This window comes from Tachypleus tridentatus, chromosome 6 (genome assembly GCF_004210375.1).
Source record: "Tachypleus tridentatus isolate NWPU-2018 chromosome 6, ASM421037v1, whole genome shotgun sequence".
Classification (NCBI taxonomy): Eukaryota; Metazoa; Arthropoda; class Merostomata; order Xiphosura; family Limulidae; genus Tachypleus; species Tachypleus tridentatus.
This window is the reverse complement of record NC_134830.1, coordinates 99,199,365-99,227,291: the sequence shown is the minus strand read 5'-3', so window position 1 is coordinate 99,227,291 and position 27,927 is coordinate 99,199,365. Positions and strand designations below refer to the sequence as shown.

The following is a 27,927-nucleotide window of genomic DNA, read 5'->3' as shown; positions in this document are numbered from 1 at the left end:
AGGCCTTGTAAATATGTTGTTGTTTTTGAATTTCGCGCAAAGCTACTCGAGGGCTATCTGCGCTAGCCGTCCTTAATTTAGCAGTGTAAGGCTGGAGGGAAGACAGCTAATCATCACCACCCACCGCCAACTCTTGGGTTACTCTTTTACCAACGAATAGTGAGATTGACCGTCACTTATAACGCCCCCACGGCTGGGAGGGCGAGCATGTTTGGTGCCACAGGGATTCGAACCCGCGACGCACTTCCGAAGGAAACAGTCAGGAAACCATAGTTTTATCAGAGTGGCTGTGGCCCTTCCTAATTTCATTACTTTCACTCACCAGACGACACCAGTAGTGTTGTGAAACTATTAAACAAAATGGAGGAAGAACTAGGTTGTAGAATTGTATTAGTTATAGAAAGGAAGTAAAAATGAGATCAGAAATTTCGTTCTTACGATATTAAAATTCTATAAAGGCAATTCGTGACTGTTCCATTATATTGTGAAAAAGGAAATGTGGAGTCCAACAAAAAATAAGAAGTACGGTGTGGGTAAGCGATTTTTAACAACGTAATGTCATAAGTCAGAAGAGAGTTTTGTTTGAAGTTACGGATTTAATTAGTTTATGATATAACTTAGGCTTTGAGTGTAGGCAGAGTCAGTTTCATTATTTGGTACGGTACTATACAACAGAAACATAGCTACTGGTAAATGGTATTACTAATATATTATGTCAGCTAATATATTTTTTAGTTTTAGTAATAAAACGGTTATTAGTAGCGATGCTTCATTAGTGTAGTACACTGAACTAATATTGAGTAATAGAAATTAATACTAATAATAATATTACTATTACTAGTAGTATGTTACTTTATCTTAATTTAAGCTTGTGTATAACTAAAGAAGATTAGCTCTTGGTTTATTGGGAACCTAACCTAAATTATTAATTTAATCAGTTAGATTTTTGGCGTAACTTGTATTTATTGGTGTAATTAATAACTGTGTAAATATCAGATGAGTTTCTTCCAGCATAATGTGTTTTTAAAAGAAATGCATATTTCTTTTATATTGTAATTTGATTGAATTTAACCTACATATTCACTGAATTTTGATACATATTATTAATATATGTTTAGTCTATGCAGAGAAACTGTTATACAAAGTTTACAATGTATTGCATCCATATTTTTAATTTATCAGTTATAACTGATAGAATATGGGTTGCGATTGTTTAAGTTTTTGTGTTAAAATATTCATGTTTTAATTTGCGTCTTAGGTTTAAGTAGAAATAAAAACTAATGTTATGGTTTTAATACATTTCTTGCTGATCAAACTAAATTACTTGCAAACATCTTTAGTCACTTTTATCAAATGTATGTAATAAAATACACCTGGAGTGGTGTTAGGGAGGGATTTTTGAGCCTGAATCTACCCTAAAATGTATTTTATACTCCTTTGTAGTCTCTGTATTCAACAAAAAGTCCAAAAGCTATCTCTCTATCTCTCTTTTTTTAAGAACATGTGTATTTGTAATTTAAAATGTTTTGAAAAGTTTTTGAAATGTGTCCCACATCATGTTTTAACTTTTCCTAATTTAGTAATTATGAATATTATTTTATTATCGTACAGTTTGTTTTCTGAAATGTTATTTTAATTATCTCAATAGCAAAATATTGAAACAAATTATGCATTGATCATCCTTTCCTAAATGCTCTACATTTTGTAACTATTTCCTCATTTGTGGTTAACAATAAATCTGAAACTGCATTCCTTCTGATTGGTTCCCTGACTCAGTTTTTGAATCACTTCATAAAAATGGCTATCTCTTACTGTCAGTGCAATCATTATCCCATTATATATGTATAAATTTGATATCTTTTGTGATTTTTGCAGCAGTGTTCTTTTTAGTAACAGCTTTGAACTTATTATGGCTATCTCTTACTGTCAGTGCAATCATTATCCCATTATATATGTATAAATTTGATATCTTTTGTGATTTTTGCAGCAGTGTTCTTTTTAGTAACAGCTTTGAACTTATTATACAATTTCTCTTTGAAATCACCTGTCTGATCAGGTGGCTTTAACAATTACCAACTATAAATTTTCATCCTTGAAACATTGATTGTAACCCTTATAGATTTATCCTGTTGATTCATTTATATGTGTTATCAATTCCAACTGGTTGGGATTTTCCCACATGTAAAGAGCCATTTCCATTTCTCTTATAACCCCTGCAGTTGCTGTGTTTAAAATATCCCAAGAACATCATTTTTTGTTAATAGGAAAATGTTGTCCTTGTTGGAGACGAGTTTAAAAAAGTGAACCTCCTCAGATTGTATTATTATTATGTATCCTTAAAGAGTGTTTGTGGTATAAGGAGACATGAGGATTTTTGATGATATTATCATATGACAACTTTCTTAGTTGAGGAGCTGCTTGTAGGAAATACAGTTTGTTTTATTTTTTCTCTCTACTAGGTTGATGATTAAGTGACAGATTAGGCATTTGTATTAGCAGGACTGTTTTCATAGGGTAGAGTGGTGAAGAAAGGAACTGTTTTCCCTATAAACAGTCAATTGTAAGAAACGGGAACAACACAGTTGTAAGGAACTCTTTGTCTACCAGTAGCATAGTTGATACAACTAGTAATATGACAGACCATTTATTTCCTTGATAAGGGGCCTTAGGCCACCTGAAGGAATTACCTGCTCTAACCACTTGCTACACTGTACAGTTTTGTGCTATCTGTCAGTAAGTCAGTAGAAACTAAAATGTTGCCACATAAAGAATGCTTAATATTGTAATTTTTACATCAGTCAAACATGCACCTGTCATGAATCATGAGAATTATGCAGTCTGTAAACTACAACATAACATGACATATGAACTTTAAGTGCAAAAAATTTCAAACTTGTTCTTGTTCTTAATTTGGATTTTATTTACTCTAAGAACAGCAAACTTTGGCGATCCTGCAGAAGTACATCTGGTTTAAGTATTACTCAGGCAAAGGATAATTTTTATAGCCTTCATTTATATTTGTTTATGGACGTGTAAGCTAGAAAATCAGACTCGCTTGTCATACCCACCTGTCACAGCATTTCTTTCTCAGGTTTTCTATAGTTTCTTGTGATATTTTATACTATATTATATATAACTGCTAAAAAACCAAAGTTTTAATCTGTCAAATGATGTATTATGCTATTTCGATCCCATTGATGATCCTAGCTTAATTTTGAAATGCATAGTTAGAAAGCCAGAAAAATTACAATAGAAACTGGATTTTCTTTGCTTTTTGTGAGATATTATTCTAGGTTTTTATGTACATTATTTAAATAAACAAATGACTTATTATTTACTCTTGAAACAGAATAGTTTTGAAACTGCACAAGTACATCTAATCCTTCTTTTTGTATGAATATAAAGTCGTCATGATTTAGACAAAATCTTCTTCATAAGATGCGTTAGAAATTGTATGTTGCTGTTTTGCTGTGCTTCCACTGAGGATGAAATCAGGTATGCCATAAATGTTTTTAAATTTGTTTGTTGAAAATGTCATGAATTTATGATCTGATGCACTTTGTAGAATTTCCAAGTCCATTTTATCTAGTTAAAGTGAAAAAAATGTTCATTGCTGGTGGTTGATAAACAGGATGATGTGTAATGTTTTCATCTTAAGATTATGAAAGAAAAATATGGCTCTATGTTACACATTATCTATTTGTATAGTTACTGAAGTTAGTTTTAGTATTTAATATCCACTCTGAGATGGGATCATGCTCAAGACTGTCTTCAAGATCAAATTATGAGGTCTTAGTTGCTCAGGCCTCAATCTCGATCACAATTTTGGCATGTCAATTCTTGGTCTTAACATTGCGTTTGTGAAGTTATGAGTAATTTCATACAGTTTGTTTGTGAAAATAGTTTCACAGCAACATGTTTTACCTCTTATTTGGTTTTCTGGATGTGAATTGTGGTTTTATTTGTTGTGAATATAATCATCCAGGATCAGAAGCAGTGAAATCTACCTTAAGAAGTAACATCATTGTTGCTGTTTGAAAGAAGCAGAGAGTTTCCTTGACACAACAGCATTGTTGTAGGACAGACTGATTAAAGTGAAGGCACTTATATTAGAAAAGTGCCCTTTCAGTTCTCTTTAGATAAGATGCAAAGCACTGGCAAACATTCCAAGGACCCATTTGTCAGTTTACAACAATCCATTATTTTATTTTATTGGCTTGGAAAGTGCTTCTATTTCTGTTTGGGTAGGAAAATTTTTGGAGGTGTTTGAAAGAAGGTGCCATCTCTTCTAAACATTATTCATTATATAAGAAGATATTCTACATCTCTTCAACATAAATGGTAGTTGAAAGGGTCTCCAGCCAGGGAGGAGGGGTTGACTCTTTTATAAGACTATATTGACCAAAAGTGTCACCAAAAGTTTTCTCACCTCTAATGCTTTTAAGATGCAACAACCATTTGCAAAGAAGGCTCTCAAACAAATTCAAAAACTAGTAAAAATAACACTTTTTAAACAAATTTTGTTCCTGGATAGTATGTTATTTCTTAATTGCTTATGTTGTAAAAGTTCAGAAAATGGCCATTATTCCCTTCATACTTTGCTTTTGTGACCTGGATAATGAAATTTAGAAATTAATCTACTTTCTATGTGAAAACAGGCAAATTTGCACATTTTCATTTACATAAGGTCTGAAAAAAGCAAAATATGAATCAAGTAGTGTGCTGCGGTGTTCCTGCTGTCCTAAAGGCAAAGATAATGGAAACTTGGTAAAGCCTCCTTGGAGACCCATCAGGAATGCCACCATTTTGAAGTCTCCGATAACTTCCCAGCCATACTCATCATACTTCAAGGCTTCTAGCACAGTTTGATGCTGTTGTATTTCTCTTTGAGGTGCATTGAATGAGTCAGGGGAAGAGACAGATACTTATTCCCATTACGGAGCAGCACAACTTTGAGGCTTCTGGATGGGCTATCAATGAAGAGGCGCCACTCGTTTGGGTTACCGGCAATTCCAATTGCTTGCCACAGACCGAATACATTGTGGCAGAAGCAAAGCCCATCTTGATGAGTAAAAGAAGCTTGAAAAATGTTGGTGACACTTCCTCTGACTTGCAACTTGCACACTTTCATTTAACAAATCCCAATCCTTGAGCTTAGATGTCAAAAGCTCGGCACTCAACTTTGTTAGATCAATATCTTTGATCAAGTCATTAAGGTCTCTTTGATTGGGGTAGTATGGGTCTCTTTCACCAGCTGCACCTCTGAACTTGTAATCTGGATCTTCAACATTTACCTCTTCTTATTTGCTGCTCTCTTCTGAGGATGGCTGCTTTCTCTTTGGCAGAGTAGATACAGGGAGCTTAGGGCAGTGTGGCACTGGGCCAGTGGATGATGGAAGGTCTGGATACATGATCGCAGATGCATTCTTGCCAGCCTAATGTTTGGAAGGGTCCACCATGCAGAAGTAGCAATTGCCTGAGTGGTCAGTGGGTTCATGCCAAATTCTTGTAACAGCAAACTTCATGGCTCTCTTTTCCCCTCTGTACCATCCTGCAAAAGAGCAAAATCAAATTATTATGAAGAATAAACTTATTTCATCCACAACTAATGTGTAAGAGGTTCATGCAAAATATTTTGTGATATTTTTATTATACTATTGGAAATTAAAAGAAAAAGATAATTAAATTTTAAAAGTTCTTAAATTTGTACGAGGGATGTTCAAAAAATACGAGGACTGTTCGAATTGCGCGGCTCCAGTTGGTTCCAGGGGAATCCGCTTGGTGTCGCTAGGTTCGCACAGATCAGCTGATTACGACGCCATTTCCCGATTGCAGATATCTTCATTTGTGTATTAGCTACGCGATTTTAAGTGAAGTGCGATTTTTTCGTTTGGCAGATTTCAGAATAAATGACCTGAAGGAGCAACGACTTGCTGTGAAATTTTGTGTTAAACTTGGAAAATCTGCGACTGAAACTTTTGCAATGCTTAACACGGCTTACGGTGATGTTGCTATGAAGCGTACGGCATGTTTCAAGTGGCATGAACGTTTTAAGGATGGTCGACAGTCCATTGAAGATGATGAGCGTCCTGGACGTCTTTCCACGTCAACTGACGACCCACACGCTGACAAAATCAACACCCTGGTGCGGGCAAATCGACGTCTGACTGTCAGGGAGCTTGCTGAAGAGTGTGGGATATCAGTTGGATCTTGTTACGAGATTTTGACCAAAAAATTGAAGATGCACCGCATTGCTGCGAAATTCAGCCCTCAGAACTCGTGAGTTTTTGGCCAAACATTCGATCATTGTTCTTCCCCACCCACCCTACTCACCTGACCTTGCTCCTTGCAATTTTTTCTTGTTCCCCAAACTCAAAAGACCCTTGAAAGGAAGAAGATTTGAGACGATTCCCGAGATTAAGGCAAATGCGATGAAGGAGCTGGAGGACATTACAAAAGAAGCGTACCAGGACTGTTTCAACAAGTGGAAACACCGTTGGGATAAGTGTGTGCGTTGGGGAGGAGAGTACTTTGAAGGGGTCCCAGACCTATAACTTCTAAATAAAGTACATTTTGTTTTATGACGTCAGTCCGCGTATTTTTTGAACAGACCTCGTATAATATAAAGTCTTGCTATTCAAGCAAGCAAAAATTGTCCATCTTACCTTCTAGATTTTTTTTACAGTGCTTGCAGGTAAAATGAGATGCCCAGGGTTTGTCTTGATCCTCAACAGGCATGCTGAAATATGTCTTGTAGGCTTCACACAATTTGGCAGATGCTGTCACAGAGTACTTTTTCACTTTTGTCTTGATAAATTGGCCACATACATTGCAGAATACGTCTGGAGAATGCTTGCAGCTTCTTGATGCCATCTCTGATAAAATCAGATAGGTCTATGTGTTAATTTAGGCAGCTAGAACTAAACTGAAGTGGTGAGCCCCTGTATATATATTATTATGGAAAGTTCTAGAAAATTCTTGTAAGTTCTATAACATTCTAGAAAGCTCTTGTAAGTTTGAGAAAATTCTCTATCAGCTTCTCAGCACTGAATCTACCAGGAATGTTCTGGAAAATGGGTAATTTTGAAAATTTTATTACCCAGGTCACAAAAGCAAAGTTTGAAGAGTAAAATAGGTCTTTTCCATTTACTTTAGGCATAAGCAATTGGGAAATAATACTTTCTGCCCAGGAACAAGAAAAAGTATAAATTTTGTTACTAGTGTAATGGTAAATTGTATGGCATAAATAGATGTTTACTTGACATGATATTAGACATGCATATAAAATTTAATTAATCATTATTGATAAGTAACTTTAATGACAATGAAATTCACTTCAATAATAGTAAGAATCCTGGCATTAGTAAATTTGTTCTGGACATTGATATTTAGTCATCTTTTATTGATGAAATTACCTTTTGTTTTGGATTAATTTATTCAAATAGAAATAGATCAGTCGAACATTCTTGTCAAGAAATATATTTAATTCTCCCTAAAATTAAACAATTGATAGTTGATAATGATAATAATAAGCTGCTTTCAAATTACATTATTATTTCAACCTCATTAAAAATGGGTTTGTGTGTTCCTTTCACAGGTATAGTTATTGTTGTTTAGTATTGTTCTCCATATGCATACATTTTTGTGCATGCCACAATTCTTGAGCTCCAGTGTATCCTACAATCTGCTTGGTTCAACTGCATTTTACGTGTAAATCATCATGTAACAACCCTCCATCAGTAGCAGTGTGATACACCCTCGTGACACATGTAACCTCTTCTATTCAGTTCTTTTGAACTACCACTTCTTGTTAAGCAGTGATCAAATGTAGATGTTTTCACATTTATAAAATAAGGTTAGATTAGGTAAAATAAATGATGTTGTAATAAAAATATTTCATGAGGCACAAATGCAAGCACCATTTAGGTAATGTAATTTGATAAAGTAATGTGAGCTGCTCATGCCCCAAGTGATTTACAACTTATAATGGGCATGGATAGTAGCTTGACACAGTTCAATGAGCAATCAAAAAGGCAATAAAACAATAACATTTAATTAGAAATAGATGTATACTGTTATGAATGTAAAGCTATTTAGGATAAACAAAGGTAATTTCATGTTCTGAAAAAAAAAAAAAATTATATTTATTTTGATTCAATTTTTGGCGGTTACAAGGTTGGTCAAATTAAATGATCCTGTTTTGAGATGGGGTAGAGAGAATAACAGATAAAATGTAGCATATAGATAAAAAAAAAGTTTGAAATATTTTATGGAAGTTTTGGGGATTACACAAAGAAATTTAATATTTTTGAGAAAAAGAAAAGTATTTTTCATCTGAATATGAAAATTACTTTGCACACAAACTATTCATAACAAATACTCAGTATATTCATAGAAAAAAAATCTTTATTTTAGTTTATTAAAAATGCATCCTTTAAATTATGAATTTTTGTATGTGAAAAACTTCTAATGGTAACTGACAAATTTTGTAAAGATGTACACAAATATATATATCAAAAGTTAAAAGTATTAAATATTATAAAGACACTAAAGGAGTACAAAAAGATCAAAGGCTAGTCAAATTGTCTACTAGTCTGGTGAAACACCCCATCTTAACAGTAAGTAGGTTACTGGCCATGGATGTTCGTCTTGGGCCTACAGTATGGATTTGAGATAAAAGAAGCATAGAAGCATACCTGGACAAGCAATACTCATCACTTAGTGGAATATGAATCCCGAACAGAATATGCCCCTGGAGAAAAAGATGTATAGAAAATATTACTTACCCAATCATAGTGACACAGAAATTTGAAGGATGGTAAAAGGAACAGGGAGAAGGCAGTCCCCCCAATGAGCAAGAAACAGCTATCTAATGAAGATTATGTAAAATGACCATAACAGATGTAGGCTGCATGCCTAACTGAAGAGTATCATCCAATGGTTGACAGAGGGAGTCTCCAGGAAGAAAAGGAAAGTGTCTGATCTTACACATCTGGAACAGAATATGGGAGAAAGAGGCATGGAGTAATAAAATGGTTGAAGTAGTTAATGATCTCTATTTTTAGAGGTAGGATGAGAAAGGTCAAAGAGGAAAAAAAAAGATGGAAATGGGAACCACTGAAGGAGGTCACACAGGCAATGAAACAATGAAAAGCACACACTGGACACAGAAGTCTGTCCACTGCATAGAGGGAATAAAAGAGACAAAGGGATGGTTGGTTGGTTGATTTAGTGTTTTATGGCACAAAGCAGCTAGGGTATCTGTGCCAAATGTCCGTTAAAAAGATAAAAGTAAATTCAGTAAAATTCATAAAAGGAAATTAAGGTAAAACAAAACAAAGTTAAAAAATAAATAAATAAATAGCATAAAACCAATGTTTACATCTAGTCTACAATGTCAAGTGAAAAACTGCAGTAATTCAAGTTGTAAAGAACTTTCTGTAGTGTGATGTAATAATCATAACTCACCAGGAAGACTAACAGGTAAGTACAAAAATCACTATCAGTCACCTGAAGTTGGCATTTCCAGTCCTGGTTCTGAGTTATTTGACATTATGGCCATTTTCAAAAAGGAAGTAGTAAAAGTTTTAAAAGACTTGAAGCAAAATTATAATGATAACTTGCCAGGATGACTAATGGGTAGTTCAAACAGCAGAATCAGTCACCTGAAGTTGGCCTTTCCAGTCCTGGTTTCGAGTTACTTAATGTTATGGCCAGTTTCTAATTTCAAATTGAACTAGATGAACTGTGATTTTTAAAAGGGAGCCACATTAAAAAAGTGTAAAGCATATATTAAAAACTTAAATGGCATTGGTGTCACCATCACCAATAACACTGTCTAACGTTATGGACAAACCTTGGGACAGAACATGCTTAAAATGGTGCCATCATTGTGAATCATAATGATGATAAGAAAGTAAAATGTGGCTTATTGTGATTTGAGTGTCACACAAACTACACACTATTGCATCAGTTCCAGATAAAAGAAAATGATGAGTTAAAAACTGTGACCGAAGCGTAGTCTAGTTAGAACAACTTCCTCTTTCCGGTACTTATGTTAACAAGACAGCCAAAGTCCAATATAGGGTTTTATTTGGAAAAGCTTGTTTTCGCATTGCTCACTCCAAGTCGACTGCCAGCTGGCACAGAGTCGAGTCGAGAAAGGGATGAAAAAGAAAACAGCAATGGAGAATGACTATCATAAGTTGCTGAAAATAGGAGTAGGAAAGATCAATATCTGGATCAAGGAGAATGTGAAATGAAAATATGTGAAATATTAATGATAAAGATATCAGGTAGATGATGCCCACTGACTAAAATGAGTAGGAATAACTCTGATTGGACTGGTGCATATTAGGATAAAGGATCAAACTGAGGGTTTGGAAGACAGAGAAGGAAAATTGAGATTACAATCCACAAGAACTATATGATGATGAGGACTACAAACCTGGAAGGAACATAAATAGATCAGGTTGGGCCAGTTATATAACCTGGAAACACACAGACAGGTAGATGGATCCTGAGTAAATGGGAAAGAAATTGGTGTAGGAGACAAAAGTAGTGGAGAAAAGAAAAGGATGAAAAAAATTCTACCATTAAAACTTGGATTACCCAAGAACAGGTAGTGAATACCCACCACAGGGGAAATATAATTGGTTAAATGTGCCTCCACTGAACTGTAAAATACCTGACAGTCATTGGAACTGTTGGCAATGAAAAATACAATACTGAGACACCCAGCAAAATTTTGATCCCCTAGTGGATGGAATTAATAAAGGACAGAAAGTTGCAAAGTAAGAAACAGTTACAGGCGAAGTCATGGTATCAGAAATAGACAAACAAACAGTCAAAGTCAAGACTCACAGACTCCACAAATGAATCCAAGGGCTCTGGAAAGTCTCCAAATACAAAGTGATCCAGAAGTCACAAAAATAAGGAGAAAGTAGATGAACCTATGAAAAAAGTGTCCATTCTAATAAGGTCCTAACAGCAGAAAAATCATGTGTTAAAGTATAGGACCAAATAGGACAACAACACTAAAGAGGAATAAGGAGGGAAAATGCAACTCCAAAAAATCCCTCAGAGGATCCATAGAATGTCTTAAAAAAAGTATGTTGGACAAGTATTATAGGAGAACTATAAGGATAAATGAATATGAGGAAATTGAGAGGATTATAAGGAACACTCCTTAACAATGGCATAAAATGACTCCAACTGCTGAGAGTTAATAAATGGTTCATCAGCATGTTAATAAGCCAAAATATAATGATCAAAAGACATGCTAACACTAGCCTTCAACTAAGAAATGAAACTCTCACTGTGAACCCTGGTGTCAGGGTAAGAAGAGAAAACATAGGACCCTAATGACTAATGATAAGTATAATATAAAAATGGAAGAAATAATATCATATGAAATTGGTGAAAATGAGAAAACGGATCACATCTGAGAAAGCAAATCCAAAAAGGCAGAGTTAGGCTTAGTAGATTTTGTAAAAGATGCATGGGGAAAATATGGCATAATTATTTTATAACCTAAGCTAATTTTATAATAATATACAAAGAATGAACATGAAAAACAATAAATAATTATCCAGTCTTTTTTTTTTCTTGCTCTCAAGGACATTTAAGGCCACTTTTTTATTTAATCAAATAATGCACTAAAGAACATATACTAATGAAATGCAAAATGTAGACAATTTCTCCTAACTCTTAAAATTGTTTTGGCTTTCTAACTATGTGAAAAAAGCTGTTATAAATTCATCAAAGCTAATTGTTAAGTTTCTCCCTGGAATGTTGCTTGTACTCTGAAGGAAATTGACTATTATCTGTTCAGAACACAATGTCATTTGGGAGATCGTAATTTCCACTTTTTATATGTAATTGTATGTAAGAGAGAGCCATGAGAAATATCTTGGAAGTGAGGATGTGATAGGTGGGTGTGGCTGGAGGGATGTGGTTTTCTGTTTGATAACTCTGTAAACAAACAAAATTGAAAACTAAAAATTATGATTACATACCAAGTAATTTATGTTTAATTTCACACTTTTTTGAAGTGGTGGTGGATAAGCTAGAGACGAGAAGATGCCTAGAGAAAATGTGTTATTGTGTAACACAAGAAGCTGTTTTTCTTTATATTTTTTTTATAGAGTTAAAACGTAAAATGTATGTACTATTAAAATATTGATTACAGTATGTAACAAAATTTTTACTTTTTCTTGTTCCTGGGCAGAAAGTGTTATTTCCCAATTGCTTATGACTAAAGTAAATGGAAAAGACCGATTTTTCTCTTCAAACTTTGCTTTTTTGTGACCTGGATAATGAAATTTTCAAATTTACCCATTTTCCAGAATATTCTATGTAGATTCAGTACTGAGTAGCTGATAGATAATTTTCTTGAACTTACAAGAATTTTCAAGAACTTTGTTGAATGTTGTAGAATTTACAAGAATTTTCTAGAATAAGTATCCATCTCTTCCCCTGTCTCATTTGGTGCACCTAAAGGAGGAATACAACAGCATCAAGACCTTGCTAGAAGTATGATGAGTATGGCTGGGAGGTTATTGGAGATTTTAAAATGGTGGCATTCCTGGTGGGTCTTCAAAGAGGCTTTACCAAGTTTCCCTGTTATCTTTGCCTTTGGGACAGCAGGGACACTGCAGCGCACTACAACAGGAAGCACTGGTCACAACGGTTCGAGTTCTTTGTAGGGAGGCACTATGTTTGATCACAACCTTTCTCTTTTCAATTCTGGTTTTTCTATTTATTTTCATGCACCTAATCAGTCCTTTACTGATATTGATCTCTCAGTTTGCTCCCCTTCATTATTCTCCCATTTTTCATGGAGGGTTGACAATAATCCATGAGGCAGTAATCATTTTCCTATAATCTTGAGAGAGACCGGCCGTGGTCGATGCCACCCGACCCGCGTGCCCCAGTGGAAACTGGATCAGGCAAACTGGTCCTCTCTCACTGCTCTCGTAGAACTTGATCCTGCCATCATCTGTAAGCCGTCATTAGATTGACTGTGTGGTAGCAGTAATTGACTGTATTATATAAGTAGATGCTCAATGTATTCCTAATACCTCTGCACCTTTTTCATGATATTCTCATCCATGGTGGAATCCTGCCTGCCATGTGGCATAAAAGGCTCAAAAATGGACTTGGGATACTTTCCATAGATATACCAAACTCTCGAACCGCATAGCTTTCCAGCAGTCTTGTGCACAGCTCAGTGGGTAAGACATCAAAGCCAGAAGGAATATTGGATTAAGTTCACAACCAGCATATCTTCTACCACCAGTTCCAATGTCATATGGAACAAGATTTGAAAGGTCAATGGGCAATATAATTCTGTCCTCCTCTCGATCTTGCTCTTCCTGTGGCAAGGAAGTGGCAGATATACGGAGCATTGCCAATACTCTAGGTGAAAGCTTTTGCTGGGTATCTAGCACTGTTGCTTTTTCCTCCACCTTCTTAGCCATTAAGACTCAGGCAGAGAAATCACCTCTTTCCTTTTGAGCTGATTGTCTCTATGACTATAATTGTCCCTTTACACTGGTGGAACTCAAACTGGCTCTTCATTGGTCTGGCAGTACATCAGTTGGACCTGATGATGTACATTATGAAATGCTGCACCATCTGTCTCCTGCTTCTCTTGCTGTTCTTCTAATTGTTTTTAACTGGATCTGACAGGAGAATGGTTTTCTTGATGCCTGGTGACAGAGTATTGTTCTACCTTCCTCTAAGCCCAGGAAAGGATCCCAAGATTCCTTCAAACTACCATCTTGACATTAGCAAATGTCATAGGTGATACTGCCCACCTCGCTCATGTTTTTACATTTTTCAGAGCCATTGGTATTTTTAACTTAATTTAAGGTTTTTATTGGACAATATACCATTTTAGCATGATTTCTTTTACACAATTTTTATTTTGACCTTAACCCAGGACTGGAAAGCCAACTTCAGGTGACTGACAGCAAGTTTGAACTTAATGCTTCAGTCTTCCTGGCAGGTCTTAATTTTACATATTTTATTTATTTTTACCTTAATTTCCATATACCGGTATAGTATACTACATCTTTAATGCCAATAAACATGAAATACCTACCTACCTACCTCTGATTGAAATGTTAGATAAATATGTAATTGTAAGTCAATTAAATACCTATGCCATGTAGTGTAGAGCATTTTGAAATAACTGTTGCCCGTTTCTTTGTGGTATGCATTCAAAAGTAGATTGAGTGGAACTATAACAAAGTTAACAGATGTTTTACAGTTGTTTGAATTATTGTTTTGTAAGTTTATATTAAAATAAACAACATATTATTTTTATTGGGTTAAGTATAACTGTGTGTGACAACTGATAGACACATTTATAACAGCAGACAGCAATGTTTTAACACAGCATAAAAGTCTGAGAAGTAAAGTTGACAGAATCATGCTTTTTCAAAGATTGCTCTGGATTTCAGTATTGATATTTCATGTCAGATCTTGATCTCAATGGTTTGACTTTGACACCATCTTTGGTTCCCTGCTGGTACAGCAGTAATTCTACAGACTTACAACGTTACAATCAGGAATTCGATTCCCCTTGGTGGACTCAGTAGATAGCTCGATGTGGCTTTGCTATAAGAAAACACACACACGCACACACCATCTTTGATATATATTAGATAGACAAGAATTGTGTACTGTTTTAAACAGCTTTTTGTATTAATCAGAGGTTACATTAAAGTGATTTTTTGGATATTTGTCAACATACTTTCCCTTAACAGTTATTTCTTTTTAGTAGTTTCCCTGATATATTTAAATTATTTTGAATCGGCTTATATCCAGATTAAGCAAATATTGTTGAAATTATAGCCAAAAGTCATCATCAGGTATGTACCAGAATTAGTCAACAGCCAGATATGTTTGTATGTGTTGTGATAATAAATTGCACCATTTGATGAGCTGCAATATAGAAGCTTATAGAATGATTCAGAGTTGTTTTTTTTCCAACTTCAAATGTTTAACTCATAGTTTTATCATTTTGTGACTAATTGGAGATCTAATTACAGTTTTGGACTCAGTTAAACCCTTGCAATAGATGTATGTCAGAATTTAAAATGAAAATCTTTTGCCAGTAGTCAGAATAAAAGGCTTTTACTTATACTTCTTCATTGTATAAATATATACTGTGTTATTGTTGGGTTTAGGATTCTTCTGCAGTAGGTGTCTATGACTTACTGGCAATAAATGAACAGTACACATTTAATTTGTTTTCAAAATAATACATATGCAGAACAAGTATGCACAACAAATTCTTAATATTATAGACAAATCATGAATACAACGTATAAACAAGTAGAAGCCTAAACAAAAATAAATGCTGCATTAATTGAAAGAATCCCCAGGGTACAGGCTATAATGTGGGATATAAAATGTACTCTAGGTTTTGGAGGTGACTTTAGAAGTAGGATCAGCACTATAGTGGGGATACACCTGTCAGTCTTAACCTCTGTTCACCAGTCTCATGTGAAAAATAATTAAGTAATAAAATAACCAAATGAATAGAAATAAAAATTGGGAGAACAAGATATGAGTGCTCAAGCACACAATGTCCCACTGCAAACAGTTATGGGAAGGTGACTGCTCTCCAAAATATAGAAGAGAAAAGAAATAATAAAGAAAAAATAATAAGCTATTACTTCTTGGGAGTAAGTAACTTGAATAAACTTACCTCTGAAGTTGGTACTCCAATCCCCATTATGATGGTATAGTGTTAATAGTGTTTCAGAATATCCTCTGTTCCTTTTGTCAAAGTGCACTCAAGCTGACATAATTACTTTAGAACCATGCCTTAATGGAATAAGTTATTCTTCTTACCTCCATTTCTGTTGTTAGTCTTACTCTAACATATTAAATGTTAGATTTATCTTAATTATTAGGCCTATCAGTTCTACTGTAGTTAACTTCACATCAAACATTTTCTTGCCTGTAACTTTACTCTCTTCTGCTATTATCTGCCTGCTGTTTTTTGTTCATCTCACACAACTTATGTCTTTATCACTTAATCATCTGCATGCCTTCTAGAAATCTTTATTCTTGACATTCAATGGTCACAGTATCATTGAATTATAAACATAACTTTCTACAATCATCTGCTTTTAACTCGTATTAAAATAAAAGCTAAACAATAGTAAAATGTTCACTCTTAAATTAATAAATTATATCTGAATAGTATTCTATATTATGATCATGTATTTGACTACACCCAAGGTCTTATACATTAGCTGAATTTAATCATACCAAAAAGAATTTCAATTTGAGGTTAGGCTGGTAGAGATCCTGATAAGTAATGAAATTGAATCTGGTGTACATGTATCTCATTCTTGGCATTGCTGGTAGACAAAAATTTAGTTAATAAGAAGGGGGAAAAGGTCTTTCAGAGTAATTTACTCTAACCCTGTCTAAAAGAATTTCAAGTGTCATGGCTATTGAGGATTATCTCTTGTTTTGTGTAGAACTTTCAGTGAAAGATCTGTGATGTTAGTGGCCAAATAAATCTGCACTGAAAAGGTAGTTTCCCTCTTGTTTGATTGGAATGAAACTAATGGATCTTGCAGTGTGGCCTAATTATTACTAAAGATTTGTCTAATACTGTAAAAAGCTTTTACTGAATGAGGCAGAGTGAAAAATTGTTCTAACATTCAGAACAAAAATATTTCTTTTCCTCTTAAAATTCAGATCTCTCTCTTTTTTAATTTTATTATTTTGTTGCTCACATTTTTGCTCATTGAAGCAGTAACTCTCATGTCAATAGCAATAAACTACCTATCAACCCATTAACTGTCTCCCAGCATGTTAATATAAATGCCAAATGACTGTTGAGTGTAGTGTTTCATAAAGTTCTCAAGCTTGTCAAATTTTAGATGTTTTATGTTATTGAAATTTTGTTAAACTAAGCTGAAAAGTTCCTAATTTTTATATTTTAGTTATAATTGTTAAAAAATATAACAATAAATAAAATTATATAAAATGATGATTTGTAGTAGTTATTGAGTACTTAAGTTCTTTTCATTTGGTTAAAAGCTTAGATGATTTTCCTTAAGCATACTTTAACAAATTTGGATGCCTACAAACAAGTGGTTTAAGTTTTAAAAACATATTTTAGAACACAAAGATATGTCAGTTACTAGAATAGAATGCCCCAGAATTTTATAATTTGGCTTCCTAAGTAAGCAATAAAGTTTTATTTTAATACATAAAGTATATTCATAAATACATGCAGGTGTGAGGAAGGTATGTTGTGATTTAGAAGAAATTTGAAATGAGTAAGAGAACATTACTATGCTAATTCTTATAACATGCAAATGCATTGGTGAGCGAGGTATATTAATATCTACACTTTAAGGAATTTTTCTAAATGAGGAGGTACATTACTTGCCAATTGAATCAAGTGAGGGACACATTTTCAAACACACTAAATTCTGCTATAATAATTTCACCTTGGTAAGAGAAACATAGTTTTAAGTAAAGCAGTATTAATCTTTTTATTGACCTTTGGGATTAGGATGAAACAAATAAACCATTGACCTTACAGAATATCAGTAAAGAAAGGTAAACAAACTTTGCAGAAGTGAACTCAAGTAGGTTGTTGAGGAACAAATTTTCTATGTATAGTAGTTTTTTTGTCAAATATTTACATTCTTGGAATGCTTTGTAGATTGTATGAGAGTAAAGTACCATACACTGTAACACACACTGTTTGTACAAGGATTATAATTCAGGGTATTATTTGTCTTTCAGCACTGTACAACTATGATGGTAATACAAGGTATGGCCTGCCTCTTGAGATTGGTGAAACTGTGCAGATTTTAGAAGAATGTGGGGGTGTGTATTTTCATATTACTGTTGTAATGTTCCATGTGCTTGTATTTTGGTTCTAAATTTTTCAGTATTATTTTTTTAGAGTTTATGTACAGTATAATTTTATATTAAGTCTTATTTCGTGATATAACATCAGTAAACTAGTTGATGCGTAAGTTTTAATTTTGGTGTATTGTAGATGTGACATTGTTTGCATTAGTAATATCTGAGTGGTAAATTATTAACAGATGCTCATCAACATCACATAATATTTATTTTATTAACAATTTTGTTACAGATGATACAAATTATATTTTAACTTTTTAATTAGTAAGCTAGTTTGTATTTTATGTGCATCTTGTTAGAAGATAATGATGTATTAAAGTTGTTTTGGTTATTTTTCAGTTATGTGTAATGACTTTCAAGCATGGCAATTGTAGTAGACTTGTCAGTATCTTTGATAGTGTACCTTTTTTATTAAAATACTTCTATGAAAGATTATGTTTATAAATTCATGTGTGATTAGAAAATATTTATTTTTTGTTAGGTTGGTATCGTGGTTTTTCCACAAGAAACAAAGCTTTAAAGGTATGTTTATGATCTCCAATAACCTGATGACATGTTTATGTTTCAGATACAGTATTTATAAGAATTTCTTTTCTTGGCTTTTGTGCATGGTTTTTTAGTAATTTAATTATTTGAAAGGTTGTATTTATTAGAAAGAGACTGGAAAGTTTAAAATATTTTTCTTAAAGCTGCTTGTTTTTCTAAAAATTGTGTTTAATCATCTCTTCCTTATCTTAATGGTTCTCTATTTTGACAAGGATTTTTAAAATAAAATATATGAAAATAACTTCTAATGAACCAGTATATATTTAATAAATTTTAATATTGTACAAATATATGTGGCATATAAATATAAAGATCTGTATAGTTTACAGTAATAAACTATTTCAGTTTTTTATGTTAAACATTTCTTCATTTCCAGGGAATTTTTCCAGCATCTTTTATCCATTTAAAAGCTTTTCGAATAGACAATGAAGGGTAAGTATTCACTAAGATTTCTTTGGTTTCGTTATGAGAGGTATTTAGTTCAGTCCGTTAACACTGGAGTAATCGTATAGTAATCATCAGTGGCACTATACATATTCTTGTAATGTGTTCTGCTGTTGGATAAGTTCTTTTGAATTTTTGATAAAAATAAGTCCTGTGCATGTAATAAGAGTGAATATTAATTTATTGTATAATGTTTGCTACAGGCTACGTTTACTTTGACATGAGTTGTAGGTCTATGATCACAAACAAATTTTTCAACTTAATTACAGGTAAACATCGATATAAGACGCATCGATAAAGCGCGATAATCATTTGGGCGCGATGGGGTCTTAGGCCCCAAATTTTTTGGGGTTTCTACAAAGGCCGCCGCTTAATATTACCACTGCTTAATGTAATCAGCCGGTTAATGTGATCAAAAATCAAAAACCAAATCCACTTCAATCTTTTTGTATGGTTTTCACGCCGCATATTGTGATCAAACCCCGGCCTGCATGTAATAATTCCTGGCGCTGTCAACTGCAGTAAAGTACATAATCTGCCAGTCATAGGATAGCTCTCAGTGCGTAGGCAAGAAGTATCAAAACTTTATTTTCATTAAAACCACAAGTCATCCTTGATCGATCACATGATTGCTCTGACGGAACTACTTTTAGAATATCAGCCCCCATCAAAGTAATGAATTCGATAAATTTCTTTAGAATTCTGCTTTTTACATTTAATTTCAGTCTTAAAATTGAGTTTAATAAATAAAAAAAATGCTATATCATTGGTGTAAGTAGTTTTGTTTGTTTTTCTTTATTTCACTACAAAACGCGTAAATTTTGCATTATCGCTCACCCCGAGGGTAAAAAAAATATATAATCAAATCGGTATAAGGAGCAATCAGATACAACGCTGTTGAATTTTTTGGACCCCAACTAGCGCCTTATATCGATGTTTGACTGTATTAGGTGAATCATAAAGGGTCATTCCATGTCAAATCATCCAAGGGGCTGCAGGTGACCCCCCACAGAATCTCTTGAAAAATTCACATGTGATAATCTACCCATATAATGAAAATTGCCAAAGATTAGATTAATATCTCTAATAGTTTCTGATTTACAGCCCTGTAAAATTTAGTTAATTTTTTTTTATTTTTGGCAAATTCATTTTCGGACAACTTTGTCTGCTTAAAGCTGCAAGAGTAATGGTGGTAGAAGGCTGAAATTTGCTACCCTGACTGAATTAATCTCACAGAATTCAAAAATAGTCTCAAACTAAGTTTATCTTTTTTTGGATTTGCATAGTGAGGCAGTAAAATGACCTGAAAACCCAAAATTGTAAAAAACATTGGTTTATGTAATAAGCCATAGCTCTAAGACTTAATATGATACAAAGCTGAATTTTCTTTTCAAATTTCCTATAACATATCAGTTAATATATCAGCAGTTGTTGTAATTAAAAGTCTGTTAGATCTTCTGTAAAAACATTTAGCTGCATGCAACTTTTTATGATTTAGCTAAAAACAGCCCTACTTCAGGCCACAGTTTGACCATGTCACCAGTTATTCAGCCTTTTCAGATTTTTACCATATATTCTTACATCTCTGAATATGATCTACAAAAAAAAATCAGGATGGTGTTCAACCTACTTTTTGAGTTATAATGTTTTAAAGTATCCTTTGACCATATGTTGTTTACTTGACAAACAAAACTTCAATTCAGGTGTATTACTGTGTGCAAATATATTTTTGCACAATTTTGAAAAATACCTGTTAGCATTTTATGAATCCCACTGAAATATTCTAACCAGCCTTTTACAATGTTAAATAATGAAGTTGTAAGAAACAAGAAAGAATTAATTCATTTCTGAACAAGTTTATTGGCATAACTAGTTAGATCATATGGCAATGCAAATACATTGTGTATGCACTATAGTTATGCAGATATGGCTGAGTTTAAGATTCATAATATAATAAATACAAAGGTAAATCACACACAAAAAGCACAGTGCTACAACAGGGTATAACTGAGAAAGATTATAGTCACACCAAACTGCAATAATTGTGACAATGAAATGTTTCAAAAACTGCTTTGGCAATAAAGTAGCCTTAACAACATCAAATAAACATTGCTTTGTTCAGACAGCTTGAATAAATTTCTGAAATTCGAGGTTGATTATGATGAGATCACTTTGACTTAGAACATAGTGGTGAGCACTACTGCCTTGCATGGTAGCTGCACTTATCAGACAAAGAATATGTTGGAAAGGAATCCAGCTTTCATCTTTACGTGACCTTGTAGGCCATGAGAACAGTTCGTTTTTTTATTTCTTCATAAATGACACCAACACATTGGAATGTTCATCTGATCTATCTTTGATGTTTCCCACATACCATTCATGATCATATATGCATGCCACGTATTTCCCTGGCTGATAATTGTTATTGCTATCATTAGACCCTATTTGAGCTGCTGCAGCATCACTTTCACTGCTACTACCAACAGTTACAACTGTGTACACATCATCATCTGATAGCCTTCTCATATACAATTTGTTGGTAGAGTGGGGAATAAAGCTATGATGTGACCTAATACCTGCCACAGTTTTGCATTTATCATAGTGCTCAAGTAGATCAAACTTTACACAATTCTGTAGAACTGATTCCTGATTGACAAGAAAGAACTGAATGCCCTGAATGTGGTCCTTTGCCCAAAGGTACATATCAGAGACTTAAATTTTGATAATTTATTATTTTTCACAACCTTGATTTTTTTGAAGATCGTGTTCAGAGATGTAAGAATATATGGTAAAGGCTGATAAGAATATTTAAATGGGATTCGTAAATTATTTCAAAATTGTATGGATATATTTGCACACAGTAACACACCTGAATTGAAGTTTTGTTTGTCAAGTAAACAATGGATACTTTAAAAAAATTATAACTCAAATGTAGGTTGAACACCATCCTGACTTGTTTTGTAGATCATATTCAGAGATGTAAGAATATATGGTAAAAATCTGAAAAGGCTGAATAACTGGTGACATGGTCAAACTGTGGCCTGAAGTAGGGCTGTTTTTAGCTAAATCATAAAAAGTTGCATGCAACTAAATTTTTTTACAGGAGATCTAATAAACTTTTAATTACAACAATTATTGATTTATCAACTGATATGTTATAGGAAATTAGAAAACAAATTTCAGCTTTGTATCATATTAAGTCTTAGAGCTATGGCTTATTAAATAAACCAATGTTTGATACGATTTTGGGTTTTCAGGTGATTTTACAACCTCACTATGAAAATCCTAAGAGAGATAAACTTGGTTTGAGACCATTTTTGAATTCTGTAAGATTAATTCAGTCAGTGTAGCAAATTTCAGACTTCTACCACCATTACTCTTGTAGCTTTAAGCAGCCAAAGTTGCCCAAAAATGAATTTGTCAAAAATAAAAAAAAAATCACTTAAATTTTACAGGGCTGTAAATCAGAAAATATAAGAGATATTGATCTAATCTTTGGCAATTTTTCATTATATGGGTAGATGAGCACATGTGAATTTTTTCAAGGCATTCTGAGGGGGTCATCCATAAAATTTTCCAAAAACTGGATGATTTGACATGGAATGACCCTAAAGTATATATACCAATGTATCAGAAGAGTAGAATCAGGTGTGCCATAAATTATTTATACAGAAACTACTGTAGATCCTAATACACTAATAATGTTTAACAGAAATTTCATTGATTGATAACAAATGTTGAATTAACTTGCTTATTAGTTTACAGAAGCATTCACTTGATGATTCACACATATTGAATACTTTACTGAATTCTCAATTATTATTCAGTAAATTTGCATTAACTTACTACTTGTATTTAGGGATAGTGCACATTTATCTAGATATTAGTTAAAATTGCGAGATTCTTAATGTCGTGACCTGTAGCTAACATCTAAATTAAAACATTAAAAATATAGCTTACAACAATATATTTTGCAGTTAATTCTTGGTAGAAGTGGATGAAATATTCTGTTTACACCAAATGTAAAGTATATTGGTGTGAAAACATGAGAATGACATGATGAACATGGTTCATACTTAATTTCTTTACAAGGCATGCATCTTGCATCCGTCCAGAATTGTCAGTTCTTTGAATGTTCTTTTGGGTGTATTTGTATTAATATTTTAAGAAGCAAAATATTTAAGTCAGCTTAAATCAACTGATTATATATACCAATACATGATTTTTTATCTTTTTTTTGTTTTTTCGTATAGATTATATGAAACTGTTACTCCGGTGGATGATTCAACAGTACGTGAAGTATCTTGTGTTTTAAAAGAATGGCATGTGATATGGAAGAGACTGTATGTGGTGAGTTTTTTGTTATCATTATGCGAAGCAATCACCTTTATTTTATTGATATCTTTGGCTAAGTATTATAAGCATATAAACATATTTACTGAAATAGTTGTAAGGGAGTAAAATGTTTGTCTAAACTTGTGTGATATAATTAAACTGCTGTATACTGACTTTTGGTTCTTTTAGTCTCACAGAGGTGTTATTAACAGTATTGAAATACAAAACAACAATAATTGTTGTAAACCCAATCTAAATTCATTTAATTTCTCAAAATTAAAGAGCTGGGAAAATGTCACACTCAGCATTTCACTGTGAAAAAGTATGATTGGTATGAGTGATTTAATTTTTAATGTCCCTAGTCAAGCTGGACAAAACTTAATACAAACTTATTAGTAAAATAATATATGCTTCAAAACGTTGATTGAATATGACTTAGTATTACTAAAGATGTTGTAAACTGTGATATTTCAAAAATTTTATGAGACAGTTTTCAAAAGAAACACTAAAATAGTTTTTCCTCTTAAAATTTCAATATCTTTTTATTGTCAATCAGAAAGTTACATTTTATATAAACAGTCAGATTCAGTATTTTTTATACTGATTAATACCTTGATTTATACCTTTTTGATACCTTATTTTGCCAATTGAAGTAGTTACCAATTTCAGCTATAAATTATTATAAACAACATTGCAAAAACCGACAAAAAGTAGTAACAAAAAGTAAACACCTCTCAAACACTAATATTTGATATACATAAATTACTTCTAATAAGAGTCTTTTTGTGTAGGGATTTTATTTTAAGTTTTAAAGTAAAGGAAAATGTAATGAACATTTTCAAATCTTCCTATCCACAAATTTCACTGAAACTTGATTATTCATAAAATAATTTTTCAGTGTTATAACACTGGTTGTTATACATTTTTTTCACAAGTATATATATACCACTTGTAACTAGGTCTGTATTGGTTTCATGGTACACCACGTGATAATTTGAATCAAAGAATATTTCAAACTGAGTGAAGGAAATCATGCCAGTATTTACCTACACTTCAGAAATGTAAAATTGGACATTTTATGTAAAGACTTCATCATCTTTTGCTCAGTAAAGAATACAGAACATTGTGGATAGAGGAGACTAATAATTAGCAATTTGGAACTACATCAGAACTTGTGTTTTTTTAGCTATTATCTTCTTGTGCTCTTTTGCAGATGCTTTGATGAAATATTTGGCAAATGTACCTTTTTAACTGCCATTTTACAATGATAACATTCAAAACAAATTTATTTTCAGAGGAGAGAGCTCACTTTAGTTTCCCAACTGCAAGGTGTCATGTGGGACTTAATGGAATGGCGACGCCAGATAATAGCTGGCACCCTTACCCAAGATCAGATAAGAGAAGTCAAGATAAAGATCACTGCCAAAATTGATTGGGGAAATAGGTATTTATGTCAGTGTAGAAGCTTTGTAATAAAATTTATAGCTTAACATTTCCTTATTAATGTGTATAATGTTTTTGTAATCAAAACAAAATATTTTCAACACTTAAAGAACAAAAATTAGTTATCTTTTATCTTGTTGTTACTGTTTTCTGTAGTTTTTTCTTTATTTCGACTGTTTTTCTTTTGAGAAGAATATGGGAACTTTTGTATGAATATAACTACAGAGATTAGGATTTACAAAGCAGAATGATTTCATTATTTCTCATTTTCAACTTTATCTGTGCTGTTTTGAACTAAAATAAATTTTGATAATTGTTTCTTGGTTTTGTTGAATTTTAAAGTTCAGGTTGTAGAAGAGCTACTTAATACTGAAAAGGCTTAAGATGTTGAATTAGTATGGTCTTTTTCACAAATCCTGATACAAAATCTGGAAATCAGAACAAGTAGGATGGCTTTCAGAATTCTTAGGTAGTATTGATAGATATGGGATTATTTCAGTGCACCAAGCTTCAAGTGTTCTTTCGTTCACCCTTTCAACCTAGGTGGCAAAAAGTTTAGGAGCGTCTTGCATTCAAAATTTTATTGAATTATGTTTTGTTTATTTTATACCAATTAATATAGCATAAAATCTTAGCCAACAGTCCATATTTTTTTATTATAGATGTTTTACGTTTCTAATTCCACAATAAAAAAAAAATCCTGAATTTTCTCTAGTATGACACATGATATATATTTTCTAGGCATTTTGTGTTCTCTATTTTTTCATCCCCCCTGAAAATGTATGAAATTAAATATAAGTTACTCACTTTTCAATCATTATTGCCCAGACAAACCATATTTTTTATTGTCTTCAATTTGGTTGGTTGCAGGGCTATCAATAGAAAATCAAACCCTTCCTGCCATGCCTCCTGTCACAGGATATTTTCATAGTTCTGTCTTACATTTAATTACACATTACATATACCTGATAGAAAGACAAGGTTTTTGCCTAGCAAATGATGTACTGCATAATAATCTGTTCTGAATAGATAATAGTCAATTTCATTAAGAATACAAGCAACATTCTGGAGAGAAACTTAATGATTGGCTTTCATGAATTTGTAATGGCTCTTTTTACATTGTTAGGAAACCATAAAAATTGAGAGAGGTAGGGGTAATTGCCTACATTTTGCATGTTATTAGTCTGTGTTCTTTGTTGCATTATTTAATTAAATAAAAATTAAGTGCATTACTGCCGTTACTAAAACGAAGTAGGCTTAAATCTTCTCACAACTGATGGCAAGAAAAAAAGAAGTTTAGGTAAGTATTGTATTTCTTGTTTTTCATACTTATTCTTTGGTATAGTATAGGTAAGTATTGTATTTCTTGTTTTTCATACTTATTCTTTAGTATAGTATAGGTAAGTATTGTATTTCTTGTTTTTCATACTTATTCTTTAGTATAGTATAGGTAAGTATTGTATTTCTTGTTTTCATACTTATTCTTTAGTATAGTATAGGTAAGTATTGTATTTCTTGTTTTCATACTTATTCTTTAGTATAGTATAGGTAAGTATTGTATTTCTTGTTTTTCATACTTATTCTTTAGTATAGTATAGGTAAGTATTGTATTTCTTGTTTTTCATACTTATTCTTTAGTATAGTATAGGTAAGTATTGTATTTCTTGTTTTTCATACTTATTCTTTGGTATAGTATAGGTAAGCATTGTATTTCTTGTTTTCATACTTATTCTTTAGTATAGTATAGGTAAGTATTGTATTTCTTGTTTTCATACTTATTCTTTAGTATAGTATAGGTAAGTATTGTATTTCTTGTTTTTCATACTTATTCTTTAGTATAGTATAGGTAAGTATTGTATTTCTTGTTTTTCATACTTATTCTTTAGTATAGTATAGGTAAGTATTGTATTTCTTGTTTTTCATACTTATTCTTTGGTATAGTATAGGTAAGTATTGTATTTCTTGTTTTTCATACTTATTCTTTAGTATAGTATAGGTAAGTATTGTATTTCTTGTTTTCATACTTATTCTTTAGTATAGTATAGGTAAGTATTGTATTTCTTGTTTTCATACTTATTCTTTAGTATAGTATAGGTAAGTATTGTATTTCTTGTTTTCATACTTATTCTTTAGTATAGTATAGGTAAGTATTGTATTTCTTGTTTTTCATACTTATTCTTTAGTATAGTATAGGTAAGTATTGTATTTCTTGTTTTTCATACTTATTCTTTAGTATAGTATAGGTAAGTATTGTATTTCTTGTTTTTCATACTTATTCTTTAGTATAGTATAGGTAAGTATTGTATTTCTTGTTTTTCATACTTATTCTTTGGTATAGTATAGGTAAGTATTGTATTTCTTGTTTTTCATACTTATTCTTTAGTATAGTATAGGTAAGTATTGTATTTCTTGTTTTTCATACTTATTCTTTAGTATAGTATAGGTAAGTATTGTATTTCTTGTTTTTCATACTTATTCTTTAGTATAGTATAGGTAAGTATTGTATTTCTTGTTTTCATACTTATTCTTTAGTATAGTATAGGTAAGTATTGTATTTCTTGTTTTTCATACTTATTCTTTAGTATAGTATAGGTAAGTATTGTATTTCTTGTTTTTCACACTTATTCTTTATTTATTATTATAAAAGTAACTAAAATGTTAAAATAGGGATATTTTTAGGTAAGCTAAGGTTAGATTAGGTAAAATAAATAATAAGAACAGTAATATAATAATGATTCACAAGACATGAAAAACATGAGCAGCACATGAGTAATGTAATTCAATCGTGTAACTTGAGCTTCACTTGCACTGAGAGATTTACAATTTATAATGGTTTTGATAGTAGCTAATTAGACATGGTTCAAAGGGCAATCGAAAGGACAATGAAACAGTAAAATTTAATTGTAAAAAAGATGTATACTGTTTTAAGCTTAAAGGTACTTAAAATAAATGAATATAGTTTCATGTTACAATTGGAAGTCATTGTAGAAAGAAAAAAGGTTTATTTTTATTTTTCTCTTGGTGGTTATGAGGTAAGATAGATTGACAGACACTGTTTTTAGGTAGGGTAGAGAAAATAACAGATAAAATATAACATTTTACTTTAAAAAATAATGTTTGAAATGTATTTAGGAGGTTTTTGGGATTACACAAAGGAAATATGAGATTTTTGAGATGAGGAAAAGTATTTTTAATCTTAACATGAAAATTACTTTTTACACAGATTATTCAAAACAAATAAAT

At 32.3% G+C, this 27,927-nt stretch overlaps 1 protein-coding gene across 7 annotated transcripts in view; it reads left to right on the top strand.

Annotated features, from left to right (window-relative positions):
* The first annotated feature begins 327 nt into the window (after positions 1 to 327).
* Positions 328 to 27,927, top strand: part of LOC143253163 (dedicator of cytokinesis protein 3-like) — a 155,059-nt gene continuing 127,459 nt past the window's right edge. For 5 of the 7 annotated variants that reach the window (XM_076506530.1, XM_076506529.1, XM_076506528.1 and 2 more), the window contains exons 1-6: positions 328 to 533; positions 17,791 to 17,874; positions 18,398 to 18,438; positions 18,839 to 18,894; positions 23,160 to 23,256; positions 24,537 to 24,685. In XM_076506530.1, the coding sequence (XP_076362645.1) occupies positions 497 to 533; positions 17,791 to 17,874; positions 18,398 to 18,438; positions 18,839 to 18,894; positions 23,160 to 23,256; positions 24,537 to 24,685 (464 nt within the window). In that variant the 5' untranslated portion in view covers positions 328 to 496. Of the gene's footprint in view, positions 534 to 17,790; positions 17,875 to 18,397; positions 18,439 to 18,838; positions 18,895 to 23,159; positions 23,257 to 24,536; positions 24,686 to 27,927 lie in introns of those variants that run through there. The other 2 variants (XM_076506532.1, XM_076506533.1) reach the window with 2 other exon arrangements.